The following is a 26,888-nucleotide window of genomic DNA, read 5'->3' as shown; positions in this document are numbered from 1 at the left end:
TGTTATTTTTGTAAACCACCTTGAGGTCCTATGACATTTAATTGAAATAAAATAAATCTGTGCTTGTTCCCCTGCTGCAGTATAAATAAGGAAATGGTTGCATGGCTCCCACACAATGCTTAATCATCCTAAACCGCAGCTGTATACATTTTTATCCTTCTCTTGATTCCTTTGTGCTGAAAGCCCATAATCCTCATAACTGATGAGTCTTTTACCTTTGTGAAGAACGGTAAATAATAGGCAGGCATGTGCAAGATCAGATTAGCAACAAAACTGGAGAAGATTATAAGCCCTGATAAAAGGTGGAGGAGGAAGACGGGACAATTGCAGGGAGGGGACGAGATGCAAAACACCCATTCAAGCAACTTTGGGGAGTTATCTATTCAGGGTCACTGCACTGAGACTGGTGCATACTTATTAAGGTGCTAAATTTAGCACCAGAAAACCAGGAACAGGAGTGGAAAATAGGACAGGGTGTACAACAGGGAGCTGAGCTGCAGAAGCTGCTCCATTGCATTTGTCAGAGGAGACGGCGAGAAAAACCGAGAAGTTCCGTCAGGTTTTAGAAACAGAATATCACTCCCAGTCCATGCCTGGATGGCAAGACTTTTGGCTTTAAGGATCATGGTGTCTTGGAGGCCTGCTGTGGCCCTCCTGTTGCAAAGCAGAAATTTCTTCATGTGCTCCTCTGCCTGGGGTCACGACCACGCCACATGCTCAGAGCACATTTAAAACTTCCCCCAAAGAATCCAAGAAATGGAGTTCACTAAGGGTGACAGGAACTCCCTATGTGGGGGAGGAAAACTATAGATATAATACCCCGCCTTTCCCCAGGCCAGGACTCAAGGCGGCTTACAAAAATTTAAAACAATGCAGATAAAATACAAAAAAGATTAAGAAATGCAAAAGGTAATCATTCAAAAATAATTTAATAGAATTAAAACCGCATGAAAAAGAAATCTATTAAAATTCAGGTCATGAAAAAGCACAGAACTATTTAAAAACAAAAACAAAACCCCACCTATTGTTTCCCAAAGGCCTGATGGAATGAGAGTCTTCACCTGCCAACAGAAGGAGGGAGCCAGCCTAGCTTCTCTAGGGAGGAAGTTCCAAAACCTGGGAGCAGCTACTGAGGAGGTCTAGAATTCTTTGAGGAAAGCCATGTCAATTTAAATGTGCATTAAATGTATGGCATGGGTAGCACCAGCATCTTATTTTGCAGGCGAACAGCAACTTAGGGTGGAAAGGCAAATGATGCAGGGTTGTTAAGGAAAATAGTGGCCTCATGTCTCCTTTAGCTTCTCTCCCCTTAATGCCTGGGTATAATAATCCATATGGTGTGCAGTTGTCCCACTGGGAACTTCTTCTTCCCATATGTGGCAATCAGTTGGGTGAGGGAGAGGCAACATGATAGCATCACATCATAAGCTGAGACTCCCCCCCTCTCATTGGACATCCAATGAGGTTTTCAAACAGAGGTTGGATGGCCATTTGTTGGGGATTCTTCGGGTGTGATTGCAGGGGGCTGAATTAGATTATCCTTTGGGTCCCTTCCTGTATGATCCTATGAATCCCCACACCTGAATATTCACCACGGCAGACATTGAAGTGGGTCAAAATATGTCTGAGAATGCTCATGGGTGCTCAGTTTCATTTGTTCCAATGACATCAATATATAACATCTGCTTGAATGTAAGGTAGCCTTTCAGATGTTTAACCTGGATGGGGATAAGATGGAGATAGTAGCCAGGTCCTTCAACACACAATGAGGATCCATGAATGCTATACAGCAGTATTCCAATTGTTAGATGCATATTTTGCAGAGTGATTTTATTGTACGGAACCTTTCGGAATTTTGTCTACATGACAATAAAGGTTTGGGATTGAACTGATATTATTACATCTGCCAAAGTTGCAATCCAGGGAAAGAGAAATCTGATTTGTCCTTCTAGCTGTTTGTTATCGGGCACATGATGGAGCTCCGGGGAGCAAATGTCTCTGTAGTTGGCCACCCAATCCTGGCTGAATGCATGACTGACAGGATGCGACCTTGCTGGACTCAGGTGTAAATGAGCCTGATAAAAGGTATTAGCCACAACATTGTGTTTGCTTTATTTAACAGGATTAATACAGCTGTTACGCTTCAGATAATAATAAGCTCTAGGTGGAAGGGGATCTCATGCTCCTCCACACTGTGATACAAGCACACTGTATCCATTCCTCTCTCCCTCCTTTCCCACAGTTCCGCGCAGTCCCTCAGGAATGCCGTAACAGTATCCGTTCAATTAAAAGGGGAAAGGGGTCCGGCTAAATATTTCCCAGCAGAAACGGTTTCCACCCGGATTCTGAAGAGCGTCCCAGATCAAATTTAAAACCCAGCCAGATCTACCACGCTGGGACTCGGTTGACCTTGTCCACATGGAATCCCACATGGTGCTTGTGGGGTCATCCATATAACAACTGGGTGGTTTTATAATGCACCATAAATCTGCTTCCTCTTTGCATTTGACCCAGAGGTGACAAGCCTGGATGAAGCTCAGAAAATATCAGCACTCGTGCTGTTATTGTACAACCTAAAAACCGTTTTTAGGTTTCTGCATTCTCCCCCCTCTTGTAGATGATGCTGCCTGATACACAGAACATTAACCCTGTTGACTGCCCCTGGCCTCTTTAAATTAGAGGCATAAAAAGAGCCGTCTACCTGCAGGACTGAACCTGACCAACTTAGCAACTGATTCTATGGGGCGCTCACTCGGAAGCAAGGCCAAGCTGAATATACATAAGATTCCAGACTGATAGTCCATAAACCCAAAGAGGCATGACTTCTGCCAAATGCAGTAATTCCATGGAGATGCACCTTGTCATCCAGATCTAGGAAAGCATAGACATTTGCAGCCAACAGCAAGGTGGACAGTGATAAGTCTGATGGTCCTGTTACTCAGATTCCGCAGACAATCACAGCTCTGAGGCATTCTGGTCATTTACACCAACAATTTGCTTGCTTGCTTATTCTGAGCTAGCACACAGGGTGGCCAAGTGGGGCTCTAGAGCAGAGATAGGAACCTGTGGTCCCCCAGATGTGACTGGTGTGCAGTTTCCATCACCACTGCTTATTGACCATGATAGCTGGAGCTGCTGGAAGATGGAGTATGACAACATTCGGAATAGCTATGGGCTCCCTTTGGGCAACTTCATTGTATTGCTTAATTATATTCACAAAACCAAAACAAATCATCTCATACTTCAGATATCCCTAATAACCATCCCACCAGTGTTCTTCTGATTTCAATACAAGATAAATGGCAACCAGTTATTTTGAAAGATCTGTGTTGCCTGAGTTCTTCCTCTTCATAATTATAAGTTATGATTCGATACAATACCACAATGTCCCAGGCCTTCCTTAGCCAATAGTCAATAGACAGGGCCTTTGTGTTTCTCCAAGGTTTTGCAATCATATTCTGATCACTTATTAAAATTTCTCTCTCTCCTCCTAACCTGTTGCTTCACATGTCATAGGAGCAGCCATTTAGATCATTCGAACTCACACCCAGTCCTAAACCACAGGCAATCAGGGTAAATAAATTTGATTGATCTGAAGGGCATAAATCCATGGATTTTGCCATCACAAGCTAGTGATCCTGGTGCCCTCCAGATGTTTTGGTCTAAAACAAATGAAAGCAGCCTTATACCAAGCCAGACCTTTGTTCCATCTAGCTCAATGTTGTCTCTGCTGACTGGCAATAGCTCTGCAGGATTTCAGACCAGGCTCCCTCCCAGTCCTACCTGGAGGTGCTGCTGGGACCTTCTGCATGCAGACCACTGAGCTATGGCCCTTCCCCTTCTCCAGGTGCTAGAGTGCTACGAGCCATGACTACAGACGCCCACTTCACACCAGGTTGTGGCACATTTGGTACACATAAGGGCAAGACTTTGAGGGCAAGTGCTCAAGGCCCCATTCCACAAAATGAGCTAGATGACCCCCCATATTCAAGGCTGGCTGGCTGACCACATCTTGAAGGATACACATTACTGTATCATCTAAAGAGCCACCACACCATTGAATAGAATTACTGAACAGTGTAAGTGATTACGCAAAGGATGTGTTGGAAACATTTGGACTCTTTGCACACAGGGTAAGAGAATGGTGTTTACTCTCTGATGGTGAAGTTACTCCTACCACACGCCCTTGAAAGTCAGCCCCAATGGACACAATGGGACTTAGTGCTCAGGGTAAACCTGCCTAAGGTTGCTCTCTTGGGAGACTATGTCGCTGCTGCTGACCAAGGGCTGTGGAAAGAATTTCTGCAAAACACAGAAGTTTTCATCAGACATCAGACCCATTCAAGAAGTTCGAGATCAAACTCTCCCTCTTTTATTGTTGTCGTTCAATTTGAACCAGATACAGTACATTGAAATTGCAATGTGTGTTCCAATAAACACGAAAAACAAACAACAAACTCCCCACCTGTCTGCTAATAAAACTGAAGCATCGCCAGTCAATTTGTTCATTGGTGCAGTTTCTAAGGCTTTGATCAGCTATTCTATCGTGGCTGTAACTCTTGGAAATTTTCCCAGCCTAGGGAAAACAACTCTTGCCACTAATAAGAGATTCGAAAGCAGGCTTCAAAGAAAGGTTATTAGCATTATTAAGCGAAATGGCCATAGGATCCATCATGAGATTGACCCCTGAGGTCCGACCAATGAGCTCTAGAGTTTGTTCCTAGTGTTTTTGAATCATATTACAACTTCACCAAAGATGCATAGATTCTGTGTTGACATTTTTCTCATATACGGTAATTTGATAAGAATATGGTTTTTTAAAACCTCTCAGATTATTAGATTCAGTGGGATTACTTCAACCCAGACCCCCAAATCAAGTATTTTTCTTTGATTTCTGACCCTTTTGGAAATGCAAGAGACATCCTCTCGTATTCTCCTATGCAGCCTAGGCTTGCTTTGGCATGTTTTGCTATTCCATGGGTCTAGAAACTTATCAGCGTTTGTGTAAATCAAGGTCAAGACACCACAGTTTAAAATTAATGTTGAAATGCCTTTGGGTTCATACCAATCTCCTGTGCAAGATCCGAGTTGGAATTGAGAGAACTGGCCATCCAGGATCCCAGGGCTTTTAAGATTTCTACTCTTTCATAAAGGGGCTTGTGTTAGATTGCTCTGCTTCTTAGGCTTAAGTCTGCAGACATCTTATCTCATTCCAGTCTCAGTGGGACCGCCAAGAGGATTGAAGAAGACGTCTCTGACCCTCCCAACCAAGTGGCTCCGAGATGAAAAGGAGAGATGGTCGCCATGCCGGCCAACACAAATACTCGGAGATTTGACTCCCGATGTGAGAAAGGTCTGCCGTGCTGCACAGCTGCAAAGATGAAGTGATTAATTATGAAGATTATTATTCCAAGCATTTTAGAAGCAGCCTTTGCTGTAATATCTGGGCAAACTTTACACGGTTTCAATTAAGGGCGGTCACGCCTGGGCAGAGTTACATGATGCCTTCTTCCTTCATCTTCTAGCTTTCAGAGACGGGAGGATATCTGAGTAAGCAGTTTAAACGCTGGAGCTGGGGAAATTATGCAGCTTTCTTTTCCTTCCCGTTGTTCTTAAATGGGAATATAAATTTTTAATTAAATAAGTCTTGCGCTGCGCTAATTTTTACACTGCCATTTGGACTCTTCTCCTGCTTACGAAAACATCGGGAGCAGTGACTCAGGCCAAGGTTTAAATCAGCAACTGAGCTCTGGTTACAAAAAGTCTTATTAACATCACCCATATCTATATATCAGCCTCATCTGCAGATCAGTTTAAGGATCTTTTATCTTTGCTTTCCATGAACAGTGGTGCGAATCAAGCATCCACTGTAAAGTTTAGTCGTGGGAAGTTTCTAATTTGACATACTGTGGTTTAGAAAAATTGATACTGCCTTTTTTTTTTGTGTGTGTGTGTGTGTCTAGAAATCTATCCTGAAAAGCTATATGGGTTCATTTCTATCTTCCGTAAAATCCACCTTTTAGCAAAATCTTAAATCACCTTCTCCCCACTTTTATTTTCCACTGCAACGACAGCCTTCTCTTCCCCTGGTTTCCCCACCATTCTCGGCCATTAAATTGCAGCCCCCTTGCTGCAGAGACCTCCCTTTTGCTTATGCTGTGAAGTGCCAATTAGCATACACATTAGTGGCACAGTACTAAATAATAACACTGCTACTAATCATAGTAGAGTTTTGGTTTTGGTTTTAACCCGCCTGGCAAAAAACAACAACCCAACAACCCAAATTCTTAACATTTTAGCCAGCACCACTCAAAGAATTATATACTATGGCATTCAAACAAATTGCAGGAAACAACTGAGGCTACTGGAACAATTTCTAGACTACTGATTCACTGCTTTTCAAACACACAAAGATTTAGAATTCAGGTAAATAAGGCGTGTAAATGTTCATAACAGAGTCATCTGTGAGCAGCCACTGACTCACCAAAGTTTACTACATGCTCAGAAAACTACAGTGAGTAGCCCCACACTGCTCCCCAAGGCAGGATGATCATAAAAAAGTCTCATGGTAGTCAATGCAACTAATTAAAAATATGAAAATGCATCTTTTCAAATTAAGTTCAACCCCAGGGGAAGGTGATAGCATTAAGCATGGATATAGTTTCCGTGGGTCTGGTTTCATGCTGCTCCTGTAGAAAGTTTGTAGGAAGGATAGTTTACACAGAGTTAAATCTAGTGGCGGAAATTATTCCCCTTTTTCTAATCTCCTCTGCATGGAATGATCTTTCACATGATACCGAATTGCTCATTTAAAAATGGTGCCTGAAGTCTAAGGATGCGTTCACAAGCTGATTTGGGATTTTTGCCTGGAAATGTAATTTCAGCAGCTTTTCTTTCTTTTTCTTTTTTTTAAAAAAGGAATTTCATTTTTGCAATGATTTCTCTCCGGGCTTTTCTATAGAAAAAAAAAAACTTGAGCCAAAACCGTAAAGGGGAAATCTTGCCTTCAGGTCTTTAATAAGTACCTATTTAATCCAAAATTCTTGGCTCGCTGCTTGTGAAAAAGGGAAAGTTCAGAGGAAATTGATATGAAAATTCGAATGACAAGATAATGCTGTATCCAGATAATCTCCAAGTATGGGTTGCTCTGGAAAGTTGGGGGAGGGGGAGATTCGGCCTCTGGGCACTTTTCTAACAATTTAATTAATGACACAATCTGCTTATAGTACGCACTCTCTTTCTCCAGACTGAGATATAAAGACGTTCAAACATCTGGGCAAATGAAACTGGTTATTCCCAAATGGTGGGGATGTCATGGAAAGACATTCTAAAGTCTAACCCTAAACTCATTGACTCAGAAGTCCATCTCACTGGGTTCAGCGTGATTTAAGGCTGTATACACATTACTGTCTTAAAGCACAGCCTTAGCCTTCTTTTTCTTAATTCAGACAGAAGTCGGTTGGGGGAGGGGGATGCATCAAAATGCAGTATTTCACAAGAAACAACGGGAGAGATGCAGGATGCTGAGTACACAGTGGTTTATACACAGCCTAAGTCTTCTCTGTTTGTATCCCTAGGACTGAAGTCTAGGAGGCTGTCAGCACCGAACAGAGGGATACAGAGATGGATTTAAAGTAAAGCCAGAATAGATACCATCTCATAGTACCCCTGAAACAAAACAAAAGTTAATTCCACTGAACTGAATAACCCCCTTCTTTGCTTTCACAGACATGTGTTCTTGAAGTGATCCATGGTTTCTAATACAATTATTGTGCCGTTTCTCTGCATTTATACCACTAATAACAGCTGTGGCACTACGGATGTGCATGACAGCTTATAGGGCGCTTGTTTCTTTGGTTATTGGATTTCAATGAGAAGTTCTTAATTATTTCAGTTGTAAAAAGGGGGGGAAAGCATAATATGACTATCAGATCTGAAACGGTGATATAGGTCCCACTGACTTGTCTCCTTTTAACTATTATAAAAATGATTTGTTGGACATCAAAAATACAGTTGTTTTATCCCAAGCAAGGCAGGGGAAGTCTATGACCCTGGGAGAAAATACAACAGCCTATTAAATTTCATCAAATGGAGCATTGCCACAGGTGAAGCTAAGCGCCCAATACCTATGGGAGAATCCAGTGAGCAACGGCTTATCTCACATCGCACATTCATTGGGCAACTGTGCTTAACTTCAGCGGAAACCCCAGGCGAGTCGCAGAGGAATGGCTGTAGGTTGTGCGATAGGTATGTTTTGCTCCAAGTAAAATCCCTTCCTTCCTTCCTTCCTTCCTTCCTTCCTTCCTTCCTTCCTTCCTTTCTAGAGCCCTTTATCAAAAAATGACACAGGTGTCTCAGCCAAGTTAAACTCCTCAATGCACATTTCGATTTATATTTTGTGGCGAAAAAAGGGTCTGAAAGATTTTTGATCAACTCTTCTCCAGTTCCTTATTTCATATAATTCACAATTCCTGAGCGACTAAAGCATTTTCATACCCGTGCATCACCAGCATGGATTTGGGTTCTGATGCCCATTGTCAACCCAGAACCGTCTGCAAGTGCAATTCTACCGTTCACTGCTTGCACAGATAATTGACGAACTCCCATGGGGCAATTTTTAATCCAAGGAGTGCCCATTCTACTTACAAGATATTGCAGGTGGAAACCACAAGAACAGAACACGTACAGACACTTTGCAACAAACCTTCTCTACCAAAAGTCAATGCCCAGGGATCGCATCTGAGCCTGTTTCCTAACAAGGAAATAGGCTGAAGCAATAGTCTTGTAATTAGATTACACCATGGAGGACAATGGGACTCCTCACCTCGTACATGCTTTCCCATCCATCCTCCAGAGCTCCAGCTGAGCATTACTTATTTTATTCTCGCAACAAACATGCAAGGTAGATTTAGCATGAGAGAAAGCAGCTTGCCCAAGGTTACCAGACGAGGTCCAGAATTTGAACTCAGGTCGCCCTGATCTAACTCCAGTCATTGCACCGTAACTTATCTGCCAAGCAAGGAGAAGCAAGTGGAAAGAAATGCTTGAACTTCAATTGGAAGGCGAGGAGTATATTCAGTCCCATAGAATAGAAGTAAGTGCCTTTCTGGGCCAATACAACCCAGCAAGAGTCCTTTCTCCAAATCACACACAAATAAAGAGTTTGGCAGGGAGAGAGATCCAGTTTCTACCAAAGAGTGTTCAAAAACCAGAAAAGAAATTGTTTAGTGGAGGAGGGGGGACACATCCTGCCTACGCCAGAGCAAAGCTATTGGACTCTTCTGATAAACTCATCAGCTCCTCCTAGTTCAAAGTTTATCTACACTCTTATTCAGCTCAAACGGAAAGCTCCATCCGACATACACATACACAGGCAACCAGACCACCATCGTTTTATTCCCGATTAACCCAGAATCACGGTCAGCATTCCATTTCCACACTCAAAATAATCAGCATGGCTTAAAATCAACCTCATGTCACCTTTCAGCTCTAAATGAAGAAATTGGGGGGGGGGGAGGAATCCATCTCTCTCCCACTTTTTTCATTGCAATTTCAAAAAAACAACCAAACAACTAACTAATGCATTTTAACCAATCCTGACAATTACAAAGGACCTTAGTGCAAAAGTAGAACACCTGTTCCGGATGCAGAAGGTACCCGGCTCAAATACTGGCATTTCCAGTAAGGACTTGGGGGGGGGGGTTTTAAAATTCCTGCCTGAAAAACCAGAGAGCCACTGCCTGTCGGTGTAGACAATACTGATCTAGATGGAGCAGTGATCTGTCTGGGTATAAGGTAGCTCTCTGCATGTTCCTACGAGCGCTGGAGCAGATTCTCACTCTCCTTTTTCATGCTTGCAAAGTCCACCTGCTCCCCAAAATTAATACCATCATTTCTGACATTGTTAGACCAAGAGGATAGCTGTGTGCTAAGGGGAAGCAGAACAGGAGATTTAGACCCTTACTGTTGGTGGTGACAGTGGCACCGCCACACACACTGTCATGAAACCCTTTTTTTCAAAGGCACCACAGGAATGAGCCAGAGGTGTCAACAGAGCAGCTCTCTGCTTTGAGGACAGAAGCTCAAACTGGAATTGAATGTTTGGCCACTCAGAAATCGCCTTCTCCAAAATAATTGGACTGTCATATGGCCCTGCTCTGGAAAGAATTCTATGGGACTGCATGGCTCAGTTGGTTAGAGCGTGGTGCTGATAACGCCAAGGTTGCAGGTTCAATCCCCGTATCGGACAGCTGCGTATTCCTGCATTGCAGGGGGTTGGACTAGATGATCCTCAAGGTCCCTTCCAACTCTACAATTCTGCGATTCTATGAAACTTTGGAGATGGTGGTGAGGCCTCGGTCCTCATCTTCCACCATGAACCACTGGTAAATCCTATTGCCCACCAGCCACTGGGCCCTCCACACACCTGGGTCACCAACAGCTCGTTGGGTCAGGGAAGTGATTGGCACTTTTTCATAGAGTGCCAGATTCAGCCTGGGGTCTCCAGTTGCCAGTCCCTAACCGGTGGAATTATCTTAACTCCAATCTGACCGATTGCGCTGATTTTTCAAGGGTGGGGGTTGCTCATGCCTGGAAAAGTTGTGGACACAACATGTTGTTTCTTCCTCACCAGCAGGACATATCCATAGCTGTCAACGTTTCCCATTTTTAAAGGGAAATTCCCTTATTCCGATATAGGATTCCTCGCAAGAAAAGGGAAAAGTTGACAGCTATGGACATATCAAAGCAGGTTTCACTGACTTTGAACATGAATTTAATTTATTTTATTCCAAGTGTTCTTTATTCCACCTTTCCAAGGGGTTTGCGTTGCTCAAAGTAGCTTCCAATTATTTATTTTCTGGTACACAGTGCTGTCCTCACCAGCACAATCCTAGCTATTGAATGCAGCAAGGCTTACTCCCAGGTGAGGAAGGGATAGGTCAGCTTTAATTCTTAGTTATTGTTATTTATTAATTTTATATACCACTCGTTCATCCAGAGATCACAGGGCAGTTTACAACATAGAGCTATATCTATCACTTCATGTCTTGATAAGTTTGGTTTTCCTTTTAAATACTTTTTTTTAAAAAAAAGAAAGAAAGAAAAAATGTAATTTATATGTAAAAATACATATAATTATAATTTATAATATGCTAATTATATGTTGTAAAAATGGTGTAAACCCCAATAGCAACAGCCAGGAGTGATAAATGTGAATCTCATCAAAGAAGGCTTCCCCTTCCTCCTCAAACTTTTCTACCACTTCCTTCGCCTGGAGAGGGCAAAGCAAAGGGTCCGCTTGGCAGGCGGCGAGGGCGAATCCCGGCAGCGGTTCTTACCGGAGCAGGAGTGGAGGGGTTTTGGCCGGACGATGAGCGACGCCGGGCAGACGGAGTAGAGCGAGAGCTTCTCGAAGTAATCACACGTCTCCTTGGACAGGATCTCGTCGATCATGAAAGTCTTGTAGCGCCGCCTGGCTGCTTTCAGCGGCCCCGGGGGAGCCAGCCGGGCTTCGGCTTGGCAGTGCATGGCTGGAGCGCCGAGCGAGGAGTCCCCGAGGAAAGCGCGGCGAGGAGGGCGGAGGAAAGCGAAGCGCGCCGGGGAAGGGGAGCGGAGTTTGGCCGGAACTGGGGGGGTAGGCGGAGGCTGGCAGCTCTAGCCAAAAAGAGAGAGAGAGGAGGCTGGCCGGAGGAGATCGCCTGGCCAGGAGATCCAGGGATCCGCCTTCCTGCTGCGCCTGGCTCTGTGGCTCCCTCTCGCCCGCACCCAGCCTCCCTCCCGGCTTGTCTCTGTCTCTCTAGCTCTGCCTTCCCCACCTCCAGCCTCTATATAAGCCGCCGCGCCTTCGGAGGACAAGCCGGCTGTCAATCAAGTGCGCACCCCCACCCCCTTCGCAGCGCCCCATTGTTCGGGCCTGGGACGCCCGGGCAGGCAGCGCTTGCTATTTTAAGGACTGCTTCCCTCCCTTCTCCAACTGGAAGGGCGCCAAGGCCTTGGGTTAGCTTAGGCTGGCTGGCCGACTGGCTGGCTGGGGGGGGGGGACGGGGGACGGGGGACGGACTGACGTGAATGCCTTCCTCCTCCTCCTCCTCCTCCTTTTCCTCAAGTCTGAACATCCCCAACCCTTTCAGGAGAGAAGGAGCGCTCCGTCTGCGAAGTTCGGGAAACTTTCGCAAAGCGCGTTTAGACGGGGCCAGCAGCGCGATCCGAAATGTCCTCGAGGTTATTCCGCACCGGTTCTTGCCTTGCGCGGGGGTGGGGGGTGGACTAGATGACCCTTGGTGTCCCTTCGAATTCTTATAATTTGTTTACACACACCCCACACACAGGGTCCCAGCGATCCCCAAGGAAGCTCAGTCACCCCTCTGCAAATTTCTGGGCACTTCCCAGCTGCAAACCCTGGTCTTCCCTTCCGCGCGTTCGCTCCGATGTCAGCGGCGCTAGACACACTTTGCGCGTCCCCGGAGCTGGTGCTGGAGGCTGCAGACACTGATTTGAGGGGTGGGGGTGGGAACCCATATTGCGCACACTGAGGTCTACTTTGGAGTAAGCGTGCCAGGGCTTGCTCTGTCCATCCCTCCCTCGTTAAGCCCCGGGACTTCCAACCACGGCTGCGATCCTATCGCTCCCTGTTTCGGAAAGTCGACGCAGCGTCCGGAGTTTGCGCGCGGGGTCGGGCCAGGAAAACACTTCCTTGTGGCCTGGAGCGGGGTCGCTTTCAGGGTCTTCCGGAGCCCATCGAATTGTACTTGCGGTGCTGACATGATTTTGCCAAGATATATATATCCTTTTGAGAACATTCTTAGTATATTCACGTCGATTATGTTATCTGAGTTGATACACCCAACGCTAAAAACATCACAGAGTCAGCAGCTGGATGTGAGGTGAATCTGAGGTCCTGCTGCCCGCACCTTTGCGGTGGTGTTTGAGGGATTCAGTCTCTAAAAGAGATTTCCGCCCCCTCTTTGCCGGGTTAAGAGCAGGGAAGAACTAATGAGCCAGTCAAGGGAGATCCAGCTTGCCGCAAGATCCGTTTCTCCCTGAATCTGCCCTCGCTAAGGCGCAATTTATTTGGGATGGGGAGTAACCAATACCGGCAGCAAACCCAAGAAGCGGCGACCCTTGCATTTTCTCCTCTCTTTCAATTCTGCTCGCTGGTTGACAAAAAAAGAAAAAGAAGAAAAAAAGGCTGTCGATGTTCATCTTCGGAATTATTGTTCTTGTTATTATTAAAGCTTTTTAAACTCCTTGGCCTCTTCTCTCTCTCCCCCCCCCCTCGGGATTTTGTTCCTCGGGGCCTTTGATGCCTCAGTTTGATTTGTTTTAAATCCACCCACCCACCTCTGCAGATGCCACTAAAAAGAAGAAAAGTGTAGGAAAACAAAAAATAATTTTTTTTATGCGCGCTGTAAAGGGTGCTGCTGTACGTTATCTTTTGCACTGCCCGCTAATGAAAAATTATAAAAATAAAATAAAATTGCAGAGGTCACCAGGCTTCCTTGCAACTATCCTCCGCGTAAATAAAAAAGCAAAAAACCACGAACAGCCGCGGAGCCTCTGCCTTTTCCTTCTCTCTGGGTGTTTTGGACTTGTCATTTCTTCTTTCCCGGGGATCGCGGCCCTTGCAGCTCTCCGAGTTGCTTTCACCATCGTGCCACGCCTCGTTCTGTGCCAAGGCGAACTGTCATTAATTACTCAATATATCATTATTATTAATTACATTTCTTTGCGTAGTGTGACACTATTTCAAAGCGATTTAGCAATATAAAACACAACCAGATAAACTCAGTTAAAAATTAGAAGGGGGAAAAAAACATTAAAAAGCCAAAGATTATTAATGGCTGAAGGCCTGATTGCGGAGGAATGTTTTCGCCTGGCGCCTTATAGATGTCGTTTTTGGTTTTTATAAACACACACACACACACACACACACACACACACACACACACACACCCTCCTTCAGAAGAGCTATTTCTGTGAGCCAAGGTACTTTCCCTCAGGCTGCGCGTTTGCAACGCAGACTTCTCCAATAGTAAGGAAATAAAACCTTTCAAAAACTCCTATGCAAAGTGTCCCCCAAGAAGCGCGCAGTATTCCAGCAACCTCGGCCCGGATCCGCCTTCCCCGCCGGGCTCGGACAGGGCCAGGGGCGCTTCGCCCGAGTTTTTCGCAGTCTTTCGGACCCGCGAAGCTCTTCGTCTCTCGCGAACCTTCCTTTGGAGCTGCGGTCTGCGCTGCGTCAGGCCCTTCAGTGCTGGCGGGAGGGAGTGTGTGTGCTCGATCTTCGCCTGCAGCCGCAGACACACCTACTCGCGAGTAAACTGCACTGAAAACAGCGAGGCCGGCTCCTCCCGAACGGATACGCTCAGGATACCTGCCCTGTAAAATTTAGGCATTTGACAATATTTGGATCGGGCCTTTCTGTGTAAAACTTTCCAAGGCAAAGGAGCGAATAAAACGGCTTAAGCAAAGTGAACAAGCAAAGAAACAAATAGCACCCAAATAAAATATCGGGGATGTTATCGCTCGTCTCTGTTTTGTTGGTGGGGAAGGAATGGGATCGACTGAGCCCCCAGATCACTTTTCACTTGGATGCCTCAGAAAGGGACCTTTTGACTCCTTTGGTCTTCCCCCTCCTCCCCCAAGTCCTTTAGGCTGCAACCCCAGACACAGTTCCCTGGGACACAGCTGTCAACGTTTTCCCTTTTTTAAAAGGGAAATTCCCTTATTCCGAATAGGATTCCTCGCAAGAAAAGGGAAAAGTTGACAGCTATGCCCTGGGAGGAAGCTCCACTGAACCCAGAGAGACTTACTTCGGAGTAGACACGTTTAGGATTGCAGCACTGCTTCTTAAGATATGTTAATATGCAACTGGAAGTGAGCCCCCTTATATCCGGGGGGGGGGGGTTAGACGCAGGAAAGCGAGCAGAGAATGGCATTCTTCGGCTACGAATGTAATGCGGGTTGGGGACATAAATATAGGTGGGGGGGGCTGCCTTTTAAAGCGCTCTGAGCCCCCAGGAGACAGGAAGGTATTCATGTTCGCATAAATGCAATGAATATATCCCAGAGGACTACGTTGTTAATTTTTTAATTTTCTTTCTCCTAACGTTATGCTGACCGCACAATAGCAATCCAAACATTTCAGTGTCTGCAAAACTGAGGAATAACGTGGTTCGTAATATCTCCGTTGCAATATCACCATCGATCTATAGATCTATACCTCCATCGCAATTTTTCTTTTGCGGGCGAATCAAACTCTCTTTACACTGGGGGAGTTGCCATTGTCTTCCGTGGGTTTCCATGCGTAAAATAGTACTCAGAGACCTATCAATTCACAGCAACAATTTCGAGTTCTTCTCATAAATAGGTAGCTTTGGGTCCTCTAATATAATATAACATATTTCCTAACGCTATGGATTATTCCCCCCCCCCTATTAATCAATAATGTCCTCTTCGACTGTGAGGTTTTGCGCTCATATATTTTTCCTCTATGAATCCCGCTCCCCTTTTCTGAATCTACCTTCATATTTTTAATGGCCCCACTGGGCTCTCCAGGAGCGTCAAAACAACCTGATCCACGACAAATGCAAAACTATCACATGGAAATCAGCAAAGTCCGATTCTGTTGCATCGAAACAGGTCGGGAAAGGGCTAGGATTCAGCGACATGTAACTGGAAAAGTCACCACTTTTGGTTTATAATGGCTCCTTGCAATGAAAAATATGGGGGGGAATGGTAGTAGTAGTAGTAGTAGTAGTAGTAGTAGTAGTAGTAATAATAATAATAATAATAATAATAATAATAATAATAATAATATTAATAATAATAATAATAATAATAGATGCATATGGATTTAAAATGCACCACATCCAAATAATTTTTTAAAAACTAAACAAAAGCTTTATAAAAAAATCAAACCCTATCGTGTAATAAAGCGAGATCCCGTGATGTGCTGATGATCCCTGTTGCGAGGACTGGCAAGGACCGGGGGGGGGGGTCACCCAGCAGAAGTCAACCACCACCTCCGGTAGGAAGGGAAGGGGACAGGTGAAACCCAACTCTTACTTCTGAGAAAAGTACCACTGTCTTCAGTGGGCTTACTCCCAGGGAGGTGTGTGCCATGCATAGCTGACAGCCCCAGGACACAGAACGCCCCACTGGATCCCAATGGGATCTGGTCCCGACTCCCTTGTCTCGCGCCCGCACAAACCAAAGCCAGCGGGTGACAGCCAAGGAAGTTTTTACCCAGAGAGCCGATCCGTTGAAATGAGTGGAACCTTAATGTTAAATGACTGCCCAGTCATTTCCATGGGTCTCCTCTGAGTCGGACTGACGTTGGCTAGTAGCACCCGACGTGTCGCATCTAACATCACAGAGCACAACAGCAACAACAAAAGGCCACCGAGATCACAGGGAAAGCACGTGAGGAGAGGCGAATTCACGCGCCCAGACCTTACTGGCCCGAAAAGTTCCTCCGTCTCATCCCAAGCGTGTTCCCTGGGAAGCTTTACTTAGGTGTAGACCCATTGAGAATTGCTTTGTTCTCTCCCCAAGCGTGCTTCCTTGGAGGGCTGCTTTCTGGACATCCGTGTCACTTTGTAAGTCGAGGATCGGGGCCCGGGGCTGAAAAGCATCTTCTCCTGCAACTCTTCCTCCCCAGAGTCCAGACTTGTTCGTTAGTCTTCTATTTTTTCCTTTGCTCCCCAAAAACTTTCATTAAAGGAGAGGGAAAATAGCAGTTCGGTTCCGCGCAGCCTCCCCGCCCCCCGCCAAATTAAGCAGGATGAGATCCTGGCACTGAGGGAGCCTTTATATTAGTTAATCTATTATTTATTTCTTTTGTTCTTTTAAGTGAGGGTGACCTTCATAAAACCGGTTTTGGCGTTCAACCAAAGAGAACCGCGAAGGTAGGATTGCATCTAAGGGCAAGTTAGTCGTCCTAGATGGAAAACATCTGCAAATATTAATTCGTGTTCGCGCAAAATATGTTCATAGAAATAATTTGGAGCTCTGACCAGGTTTTTAAACATGAACAAACCCGGGCTGCAGTCCTCCCACAAACTTGATTTCCAGGAATAATAAATTGGGACCGGAAATGTCCTAGCATCCAGACAAAACCTGAAATTTGGACCAAGTAGAAGAAATGAGGAATTCATTCCAGCGGTGCTGGCGCAAGAGAAGTTCCCTTTCCTAGGTCTGCTGCCCAAGGACATTCGCCTGTCTGCGCAATGCGAATCCAGGCGCGCGCATATTCCCATTTACACTGTAAATGTCCTATTGACTCCCAGGACGCAAAGGGAGCCATCAGCAAATACAAGGAATTTTAGGGAAGTAGGGACCTAATAAAAGGCCAAGCGATACCTCCACGTGTCTCCCCAGATGTTTAGGAAGTCGATGTGAGTTTTAATCTATTGTTAATCTATTATTCTTTAAACTTCCCGAAAGTTTTAAATTGTTGTTAATTTTCCCTTAGTGTTAATTTTATTGCTTTATCTCTCTCTCGCTCTCTCTTTGTAAACCACTTGGAAGTTGTTGTTGTTGTTGATTTACAGTCAAGCGGTGTGTAGATTGAATAATAAGGAATAAAATAAACCGGACAGTTTTCGAGAGATGATTTAGACTTTTGTTTTTAATTTCGCAAGGGGGGGTGCGTTCGCACGCTCAGCGACAATTGTTTTTTTTTAATGTTGTTGTTGTAAAATATTAATAGCTGTTGTTGCTGCTCTGATTTTAAGAATGAAACAGAAACAGCTGAGCTGGGAGAAGACGCAACGTTCTCTACGGAGACGGAATAACAAAAGTTGTGGAAACATTTCTGCGCACGTTGCCGCTGCGCGCGGGGATCCCCCTCTGAGCTGAGGTCAGTTTCTTGCGCGTGAAATCTACAAGCCGCGTCTCCAGTCTCGGCCGGCCCTTTGTCAGTTACAAGCGAAGGGCCAATTCAGACGAGGATTTCAGCCCTGCCTGCACAAACGCTGCGGCAGCTGGCGAAGAGTCCGGTGGAGTCTTAAGGCTGGAGGATTTTAGGCTGACGCGTCGAAGGAGCGGAGGTTGCTGCTCCCTCAGAGGCTTAAGGTGCGAAGTCCGGCTGGTCCTCAAGCTGATAGCTGGACTCTGGCTCAGCCCATGAGAGGCTGGACACAGGGTTCCTCTTCCATTTTATTCTTAAGGGTCCTTTCGGGTCTTAAAAGTGCTTTTTGTTTCAAGGCAGGGATGGGGGGGGGGTGACATGCGCTTGCAAAAGTATGACTGACCAGAATGCTCAGCCGCAATAGCCGCAATGCCCCAATAACTGATGTGGAGGACCCGGGTTCAAATGTCGCCTCTACGGTGAATAAAATAGAACTTAGGGAGTCTTAGGCGAGGCACCTCATCTGGCCTTTCTCAGCTGGAAGGAGCAGAGGGGGGGTTGGGGGAGAGATTTGGCATGGGATGGGGTTAAGAGGATTTGGTGAGCCACAGAAGCAGGGGTAGCAGCCCCTAGTAGTAGTGCTAAACCCATTTACATTAATTAACCTAAGTGAGTCATGGCCATTAATTTCAAATGGACTACTTTGAGCTTTGGAGACAACCCTAAATGCTCATATGTGCAAGTTGGGTTGCCATATTTTGAAGAGCAAAATAGAGGACGCATTCGCCAACTTCTGCTTTTAACTATGGATGACGACTCTACCCATGAGGAAGAGGACATGTCCTGGAAAAAGAGGACATATGGCAAGCTTTCGACTTCAGCTTCCACACTGGAGACTTAAGTTGGACTTTGAACAGAATGGCAAAACTTGCTCTGAATGAGAGATGCGCCTTCAGTTGTCCCCCACCCCCACATTCCCTCCAGCCTTAGCAGGGGGGCCAACTTGAATAAAATATTGGGGTAAGCCCCACCCCACGTAATCGATCACAATATGTGGCACACACGCACCATTTGAATGGCTATGCTCATCAACTTGGGGGGAGGCACCCTCAAATATTTTATTGGGGCAAAGGGACCTCGGCCTCTAGGAATTGGCAACACCTAAACACCACACCAAAAGGGAGAGGGAATCTGAGGTGAGCAAGGGCTGGAATTACAGAGGAGGAGGGTTACCTTCTGTGGTATCCCTGCGCTACTGTTTTGAGAAGGATAAAGAGCAGGGCACAAATTTCCTAGAAATGAAAAGCCTTGGGGAATGAGGACTGTGAATTGCAGTAAGCGCCTTACCACCACCTCCCCACTCCCAATACTTTGAGCACTGAAACTTGCTTCTTGGTGGAGCACGGCTCTTAATCTCAAGATCGTGGGTTCAAGTCTAACCTTGGGCAAATGATTCCTTCATTGCAAGGGGCTGGACTAAATGAGCCTTGAGGTCCCTTCCAGCTCTGCAATTCGACAATGTCTTGTGGGAAAACGCTGGCATGAGCTAGGAGTCAGGCGATCCCTGGGTCACGGCTCACCTTGGCCACAAAATCACTAGCTAGCAAGCCCTTGAGATGTTGTTAGACTGCAGCTCTATCAGCACCAGCCAGCATGGTCAGTGGTCAGGGTGGTTGGGAGCTGAAATCCAACAACATCTGGAGGGCATCACATTGGCAAATGTTGCACTGTGCTCTCAGTTTCACATCTGCAGGAACTGCACTGCCTTACCTTACTGGCCTTTTGCAATATTGTGTTTGTGAAGTGATTCGAACCCTTTGTGCCATTATTTACTTCTGGGGTTTAGGTCTGAACCCTGCCATTGATGCTGTTGCCAAGCCATGGGATCTGAGATGGAACAATAAAGGGGAAAGGTGCTTGCCCGGCGTTATTGCTGCAGGCTCTTGCACATCTGGCAGAAGGCTAACCAAGAGGAGACCTTGGCTTCAACAAATCATTGACACATTCTTTGTCAAAGTGCCCTGGGTCCAGGTCTGAAGCAAACATTTATTTTAATCTTCAGTCCCAGAGCTTCCGACCATCAGCTTGGAGTCTGTTTTGGCTGCCCAGAACTGGGGGAATAAACTGGTCAAGAACACGCCACAGCCTCATGCAAAACTCACAGACGTGATCAGAGTTCTCTGAAAGGGTCCAGGAAAATGTTTCAATAATGAATTTTTTTTTTTAAGAAGCCTGTGTAATAATATGGTTTATGTCGCATGAAACACAGGCCGGCTGTCAGTCAAGAACAGCCAGGAAGAATTGGGGGGGGGGGGTTGTTTCCAAGAGAAATGAAGCGGCTTGAATGGCAAACATCTGCCATGTGGGCTCAGTCCCCCTTACAGCTGTTGGAATCACCCAAAGGCCTCCTTGTCTGGCGAAAAGCAGCCCCAGCATTTCATCAGGAACGCAATATGTGGAGAGACGGAAGGGGGTAGGGAAGTCTGCTCTGAAAAAAGGAAGGAAGGAAGGAGAGGTGAATCTCCCAATGAGGTTGTCAGTCCTGGTTCAGTCACATGCTACCAATAAATCAATAATCCCCGCACTTAGTAAACTACCAAGTCCGTTATCCTAGCCATTTCCCTGACCTGCTAGTTGCTTTATATGCACATCTCATGTGTGTGTTTTGAAGCATTTGCTCATGCTGTCCTGCACACTAAAGTGGTACAGTCCTGGAATACGTAGACTCCTTCAAAGAATCATGGAGGACACTGGGTTGTTATTTGCCTCAGTAAAGAACAGAGGTGCCTAGCCAAAATGCAAACAGAATCATAGAATGGTAGAGTTGGAAGGGACCCTGAGGGCAGTGCCAGATTTAGGGCGGTTCAGGTGGTGCCCACACCCGGGGCACTGAGCCGAGGGGGTGCAAAATTAAGAAGATCCACCAGTGATAAGATTCATTTGGGGGTGCCAAATTTTGGCCTCACTCAGGGTGCCATACCTGTGTGGCAGGTATCAGTGCTTCCCCCCCTAAAAATGTTTAGGGGTGCTCTCATTTTCCTATTCATATTGAAATACTGCCCCTCAATGAGGCCAAACTTAGATTCACAAAATGTTTAGGGGTATGCATAGCCCTGCGTCCCCCTAGAAAAAAATCACTGCCAAAGATTATCCATCAAGGGTCATTTAGTTCAACCTCCTGCAATGCTGGAATCTCAACACATGGTTCCCCATCCAAACCGAAACCATACTCGACCCTGCTTAGCTTAGCATGTGCTAGCAGTTTTATTGCTATATTCCAACTCAGAATGTTTGTGAACTACCAGCCTGCCGGAGTAGTTTATTTTATTGCATATGAACTTGCAAGGCCAATTCATGCGCCTGACCAAATGGATTCTGAGCCATAAAAGTCAGGTCTGATTGGGATGTTGTCCAACAACATCTGGAGGACCACAGTTTCCCTCCCCCAGCTATAAAGCGATGTCTATGAGGCTAAGCCTGTCCAGGTCAGGTTGCCAGGATGAAAAGCTGCAGGAGAACCCTACACACACTATCCATGGTGGACAAAAGATGGGGGAGAAACAAAGAAGTGGGTAGTGTGCATGAAACAGAGAAGAGCATGACCAATGGGTGAATCAGTAACCAACTTAGCAAAATCTGCTCGTAAGGAGGTTTCCGAGCACAATTCAAAGTGTTGGTGCTGACCTTTAAAGCCCTAAATGGCCTCGGTCCTGTATACCTGAAGGAGCGTCTCCACCCCCATCGTTCTAGCCAGACACTGAGGTCCAGCGCTGAGGGCCTTCTGGCAGTTTCCTCACTGCGAGAAGCCAAGTTACAGGGAAGCAGGCAGAGGGCCTTCTCGGTGGTGGCACCTGCCCTGTGGAACACCCTCCCAGCAGATGTCAAGGCAATAAACAACTATTTTACTTTTAAAAGACAACTGAAGGTGGCCCTGTTTAGGGAAGTTTTTAATGTCTGATGCTGTATTGTTTTTAATATTCAGTTGGAAGCCGCCCAGAGTGGCTGGGGTATAAATAATAATAATAATAATAATAATAATAATAATAATAATTAAATACAAGCAGCAAAGTCAGGTGAATACCTTGGCTTGCTGTGGCTGCTGTCACCAATGTCCTCACCCTATGTCTTGGGTTGTGTATTCCTCAATGGAGGTCTAAAGGTCAAAGGTAGTGATGGCTGAACTGCGGTCCTCCAGATTTTGTTGGGCTATAGCTCCCTTCTTCCCTGCTGGCTGGGCTTGATGGGAGCTGGAGCTCAACAACCTCACTCCTGGCCAAAGACTGTGGACATGGCTGGGCTTGGTAGCCTCCAGGGTTCTGATTGTTGCAGAATCAACAGCTCTATTTGCTCCACACCTTAAGCAAGATGGTAAGAGCCAGTGGGAAAGGGAAACAAAGGAGCGATCTGTGCTATCTTACGTTAAGTTGTTCATGAAAATACCTTTCTTAGCCAATACTGTTCACACTTAGGGCTGATGTGGCAGTCACGTTTATCCTTGACAACAGATCCTCTTTGTACAGCCTAATTTCCAAATCTCTATGAAAGCATTTGCGTTCTTGTTTGTTTTTCTTGCTGTAACTCCTTACCTCTTTCACAGTGCGAGGGGGGGGGAATCTAATTTGCACCTGCCAAAAAGGAAACTGCCCTTTCTTGGCGCCTAGTCAGGAATATGCAGCAGCTCCCCTGCAACACCCTTTGGAAAATGTGCACCACCCTGTAAATACCTCTCTAAATAGGTCCAGGTTTGTCAGTGGTTACAGTTCTAGCATGTCCAATTTCGTGCGGTTTTTTGGCACCCTAGGTAATATCTGGGCAGGATTCAGAGGTGGAAGCCCACAGTGGTCAACAAGATGCCTTTGGGAAGCCCACAAGCAGGATAGGAGTGCAGGATCTTTCTCCAGCTGTTGTGTCAAGCAACCCATGGTGGCTGGTGCTCATGAGGAATGGTGGGGTGTAATGCAGGAGGTCAACAGTAGGTGGCAGAAAAGCCAATGGCAGGCAGAGCCAACTAATTCTAGGTTTGTCCCTATCCTGGTCCCTGCTGAGTTCTACAAGGGGCCACACTGAAATTGCAAAGGAGAAAGAAGCTTGCAAAGGGGATTAGGTCACATTCACACCAGACCTTCAAAGCATGAAAGAATCATGGGAACTGTAGTTTGCTAAGGGTGCTGGGAATCATAGGCAGTTTTGACCAATGTGAACATTTGTGCAAGCATTTCCCCCTAATATAATGAATTCTTACATATTGTTTCCACTCATATATTCCTTTGAATGCATATTTCACCCTAATATTATACACATTTTCACAAACAATGCTAAGCTGGAGAACTCCATTGCAAAGTTCAGGTAAGTGCAAATATTGAAGGACGGCTCGGTTCTCATGCTGTTACTGAAAGTGTGAATTTGATGGAATCAGCTTTTAATGTGAATGGAATGGAATTTCTCCCCCGTCCCTACCTCAGAGTAAGTCCTGCAGGGTTCAGATAGGATGAATTCTGAGTAGACACTGCGTTGCTCACACATTAATATTGAGCCACCCTGAGAGTGTGGCCAGCAAGTGGCATGCAAATGCCAAGCATTAATTGATTGACTAATTAAATATAATGACGTAGTGCTAATCATCTGGTAGGGCAGGGTGATGTCTTGGATTCTAGAAAGGCCTCGGTAGCAGAACACAGGTTGTTAATGCAGAAATTTCCAGGGAGAGTCACTGATATCCCCAGACATTCCTGGGAAAGTTTCATAGGTTTCCATATAGGCCATTATTTCAAGAGCAGGAGAGTTACCCTTTCAAAATGTATTTATGTTTATTTTTGTAGTTGCTTGTGCATGTTGGTAAAAGGTAAAGGGACCCCTGACCATTAGGTCCAGTCATGACCAACTCTGGGGTTGCGACGCTCATCTCACTTTATTGGCCAAGGGAGCTGGAGTACAGCTTCTGGGTCATGTGGCCAGCATGACTACGCCACTTCTGGTGAACCAGAGCAGCGCACGGAAATGCCGTTTACCTTCCCGCCAGAGCGGTACTTATTTATCTACTTGCACTTTGATGTGCTTTCGAACTGCTAGGTTGGCAGGAGCAGGGACCGAGCAACGGGAGCTCACCCCATCACGGGGATTCAAACCGCTGACCTAGCCCTAGGCTCTGTGGTTTAAACCACAGCGCCACCCGTGTCCCTCCTGTGGATGTTGGTAACAAACAAATTATTATTATTATTATTATTATTATTATTATTATTATTATTATGCATCTCAGGCAAGAGGAAAGCTTGATGCTACCAAACAAGAAACTTTCAGAGTCTCGCATAATCAACCTGATCTTGCACCAGAAACAGGACTTCCAACCCCACCTGTTCTGAAGACAGAGGATGAGGATCAGTTTATATGAGTAGCAGAATGAGTACTCAGAGAGAAGAGCAATAGCTTTGCATGTAAAAGGTCTGTGGTTCAATCCCTCGCATCTTCAGGCTTGTTTATTGTTAGGTAGCGGATCTTGGGACAGGCCCCTTTCTGCCTGGGATCCTGAACAGCCACTGCCTGTCAAGTGTAGAGCAAGGATGGGAAACCATAGAATCACAGGGTTGAAAGGGACCCTGAGGATCATGAAGTATAACCCTTTACAATGCAGGAATCACAGCTCAAGAACCCCTGACAGATGGCCAACTTCTGTTTAAAAACCTCCAGCGAAGGAGAGACCACCACCTTCCAAAAGTCCACCACCTTCACACTGCACCTTCCATGCATTGAATCAAATTGATTGAAAGGAGAGTGTGTGTGTTAACTTCAATAGAATGACTTCAACTACTTCCTTAACTTTCTCCTTGCCATCAATGGATAGGCCTTGAAGGAGCTTCCACTGGGCTGGGCTGAGCTCTGCAGTAGCAAAACTGGCGACCCATTTTGAAAGCACCTCATTGACACTGTTTGGATTTTGCCTGCTCTGCCTGCGTAATAGGACTAAGTCTGACTTCTTGTGGTTTTTAAACTTGAGGTGAGTGAGATCCAAATCGGGCCACCTGCTTGCTATGCAGGTTTTTAGTCCTTATCGCATCAGAAAATGGAAAACTGAGCAGCACATCCCATAAATCAGCATTCATTAGGGAAATCTAATTACACTAATTGACACCTCGAAAAACTGCATGACTGACAGTGAGTCAGAAAGAACGTAACTCTTGCTCTGGAGTCAGGGAATTAATTAAGCCTTCTGTTGGAAGAAGTGGAGATTGGCATTATCGGGCTCAGTTTGTGGCTCAGTCATGATGAGATCATGAAACACATTGCCCCAAATTAATGGTGTAGAAGGGAAACCAAACTGGAGTTTGTTTCTCCAAACTGGAGACTGGGCTTGACTTATAGACTCAACACCCTGATGCAGAAGTGGGAAACTTCTTGCCTGGTGTCATCAAATGGGCAGCAGGCAGGCTTAAATCCTGTGTTGGTTGTGGGTTCCCTTTTTCCAAGGAATTCTGGGAAGTGCAGCTCTGGGAGATGAATGGTGTCTCAAAACAACTCTCAGCACCCTTAAGAAACTACAGCTCCCAGAATTACTTGAGAGAAGCTGTGACTGTTTAAAGTGGTATTGCAGTGCTTTGAATGTGTGGTTTAGATGTAGCCCTAGTCCAGGCATGGTCAAACTTGGCCCTCCAGCTGTTTTGGGACTACAATTCCCATCATCCCTCACAGTTGGTCCTGTTAGCTAGGAATGATGGGAGTTGTAGTCCCAAAGCAGCTGGAGGGCCAAGTTTGGCCATGCCTGTGCCAGCCTAGTCAGTTTCTTTTTTACAATGGATCTGTTGTCCTGGGGTGGCAGGGCATTTTAATCCACTTGGGTTGTGCAAACCTATGTTTCCTGGGATGGGCTGGAAGTGCCCTCGAAGGGAAAGGCAGACCCTTTTCTGCCCAAAAAGGCTGGGTTTCTCATAACGGTGAAGCTAGGGATGTGCACAGTCACTAGAAAGTATCTGGGAACGTGTACTGCACCCAGCATTGCACCCAGCAATGGCGTCTAGATCTCCCAGAGCAAGAGACACAGGAGGGGGCTGCTGTTCTCATTGCACCATCAGCCCAAAGACTCCATTTGCTTTGTAATGGCTCATTCTCCAGGCTCCAGGGATCAGCGTCTAGGTCTCTAATATCCGCCCAGACACCTGCCCGGCACTAGCTTTCCACAAGGCGTCTATTCATAGAGTGTGAGCAGGTGTCATCCCAGGAGCTTAAGCGGCTTTGACAGTCTGCCACCACTTCTGTCGGTGAGAGGCTCACCAAAACCATCGGACATCAGTCTTCATAACTGGTTCCTAGACAGGCATCTTAATTTGCAAACCAATTTGCACCAGAGGCAGGCTGGATGGGCTCTGCTGTTGCAAGAGTGAGTGGAAGCAAGAGAAACCCTCCGAGGCAACCTCTGAGCGCATGGGTGGACTCCCAGATCCCAGCACCTGTGAGTTTCTCTTCTCTAGCTCTCGCACTCCCCCCAAAGTCTCCCGCTTTCTTAAGAGGATCTGGTGTAGAGTTGAAACTATGGAACTGGCCGTTACAGAATGTGGTGATAGCCACCATTTTAGAAAGGGACATTAGGCATGGAGGATGAGACTATCAGTGGCTACCAGCTACAATGGCAATCTACCACCTCCTGGATCAGAGGCACCAGGCCTCTAAACACTAGCCACCGGAGAACAGCAGCAGAAGAGAGCTGCCGTGCTCATGTCCTTCTTCTGGGCTTTTCCTTGGGGGAATCTAGTGGGACACTGTGGGGAACAAGATGTGGGACTAGATGGAGCTGACCCAGGAAGGCTCTTCTATGTTCCTACAGTAGTGATAGTGAACTTGTGAACCTTCAGATGGGTGGGGCTGGAGGCAAATGTAGGAGGAGCAATGAATATTGATTTGACCTTTAAAAAGGTAAAGGGACCCCTGACCATTAGGTCCAGTCGTGACCGACTCTGGGGTTGTGGCGCTCATCTCGCTTTATTGGCCGAGGGAGCCGGCGTACAGCTTCCGGGTCATGTGGCCAGCATGACTAAGCCGCTTCTGG

At 46.0% G+C, this 26,888-nt stretch overlaps 1 protein-coding gene and 1 long non-coding RNA gene across 3 annotated transcripts in view; both read right to left on the bottom strand.

The window, feature by feature from the left end:
- The window catches only part of BARX2 (BARX homeobox 2), a 43,504-nt gene extending 31,678 nt beyond the window's left edge, over positions 1–11,826 (bottom strand). The window contains exons 1-2 of one of the 2 annotated variants that reach the window (XM_083589076.1): positions 11,340–11,463; positions 5,066–5,371 (exon numbers count right to left, since the gene is read on the bottom strand). In XM_083589076.1, the coding sequence (XP_083445202.1) occupies positions 5,066–5,111 (46 nt within the window). In that variant the 5' untranslated portion in view covers positions 5,112–5,371; positions 11,340–11,463. Of the gene's footprint in view, positions 1–5,065; positions 5,372–11,339 lie in introns of both variants that reach the window. The other variant, XM_083589075.1, reaches the window with a different exon arrangement.
- The window catches only part of LOC310750784, a 168,372-nt gene that overhangs the window by 88,264 nt on the left and 53,220 nt on the right, over positions 1–26,888 (bottom strand). The gene's annotated exons all lie outside the window — the stretch shown is intronic.

The sequence above is a fragment of the Podarcis filfolensis genome, assembly GCF_964270895.1.
Source record: "Podarcis filfolensis genome assembly, chromosome: 15".
Classification (NCBI taxonomy): domain Eukaryota; kingdom Metazoa; phylum Chordata; class Lepidosauria; order Squamata; family Lacertidae; genus Podarcis; species Podarcis filfolensis.
Note: the sequence above shows the minus strand (reverse complement) of the source record. Positions and strands in the feature narration are given on the sequence as shown.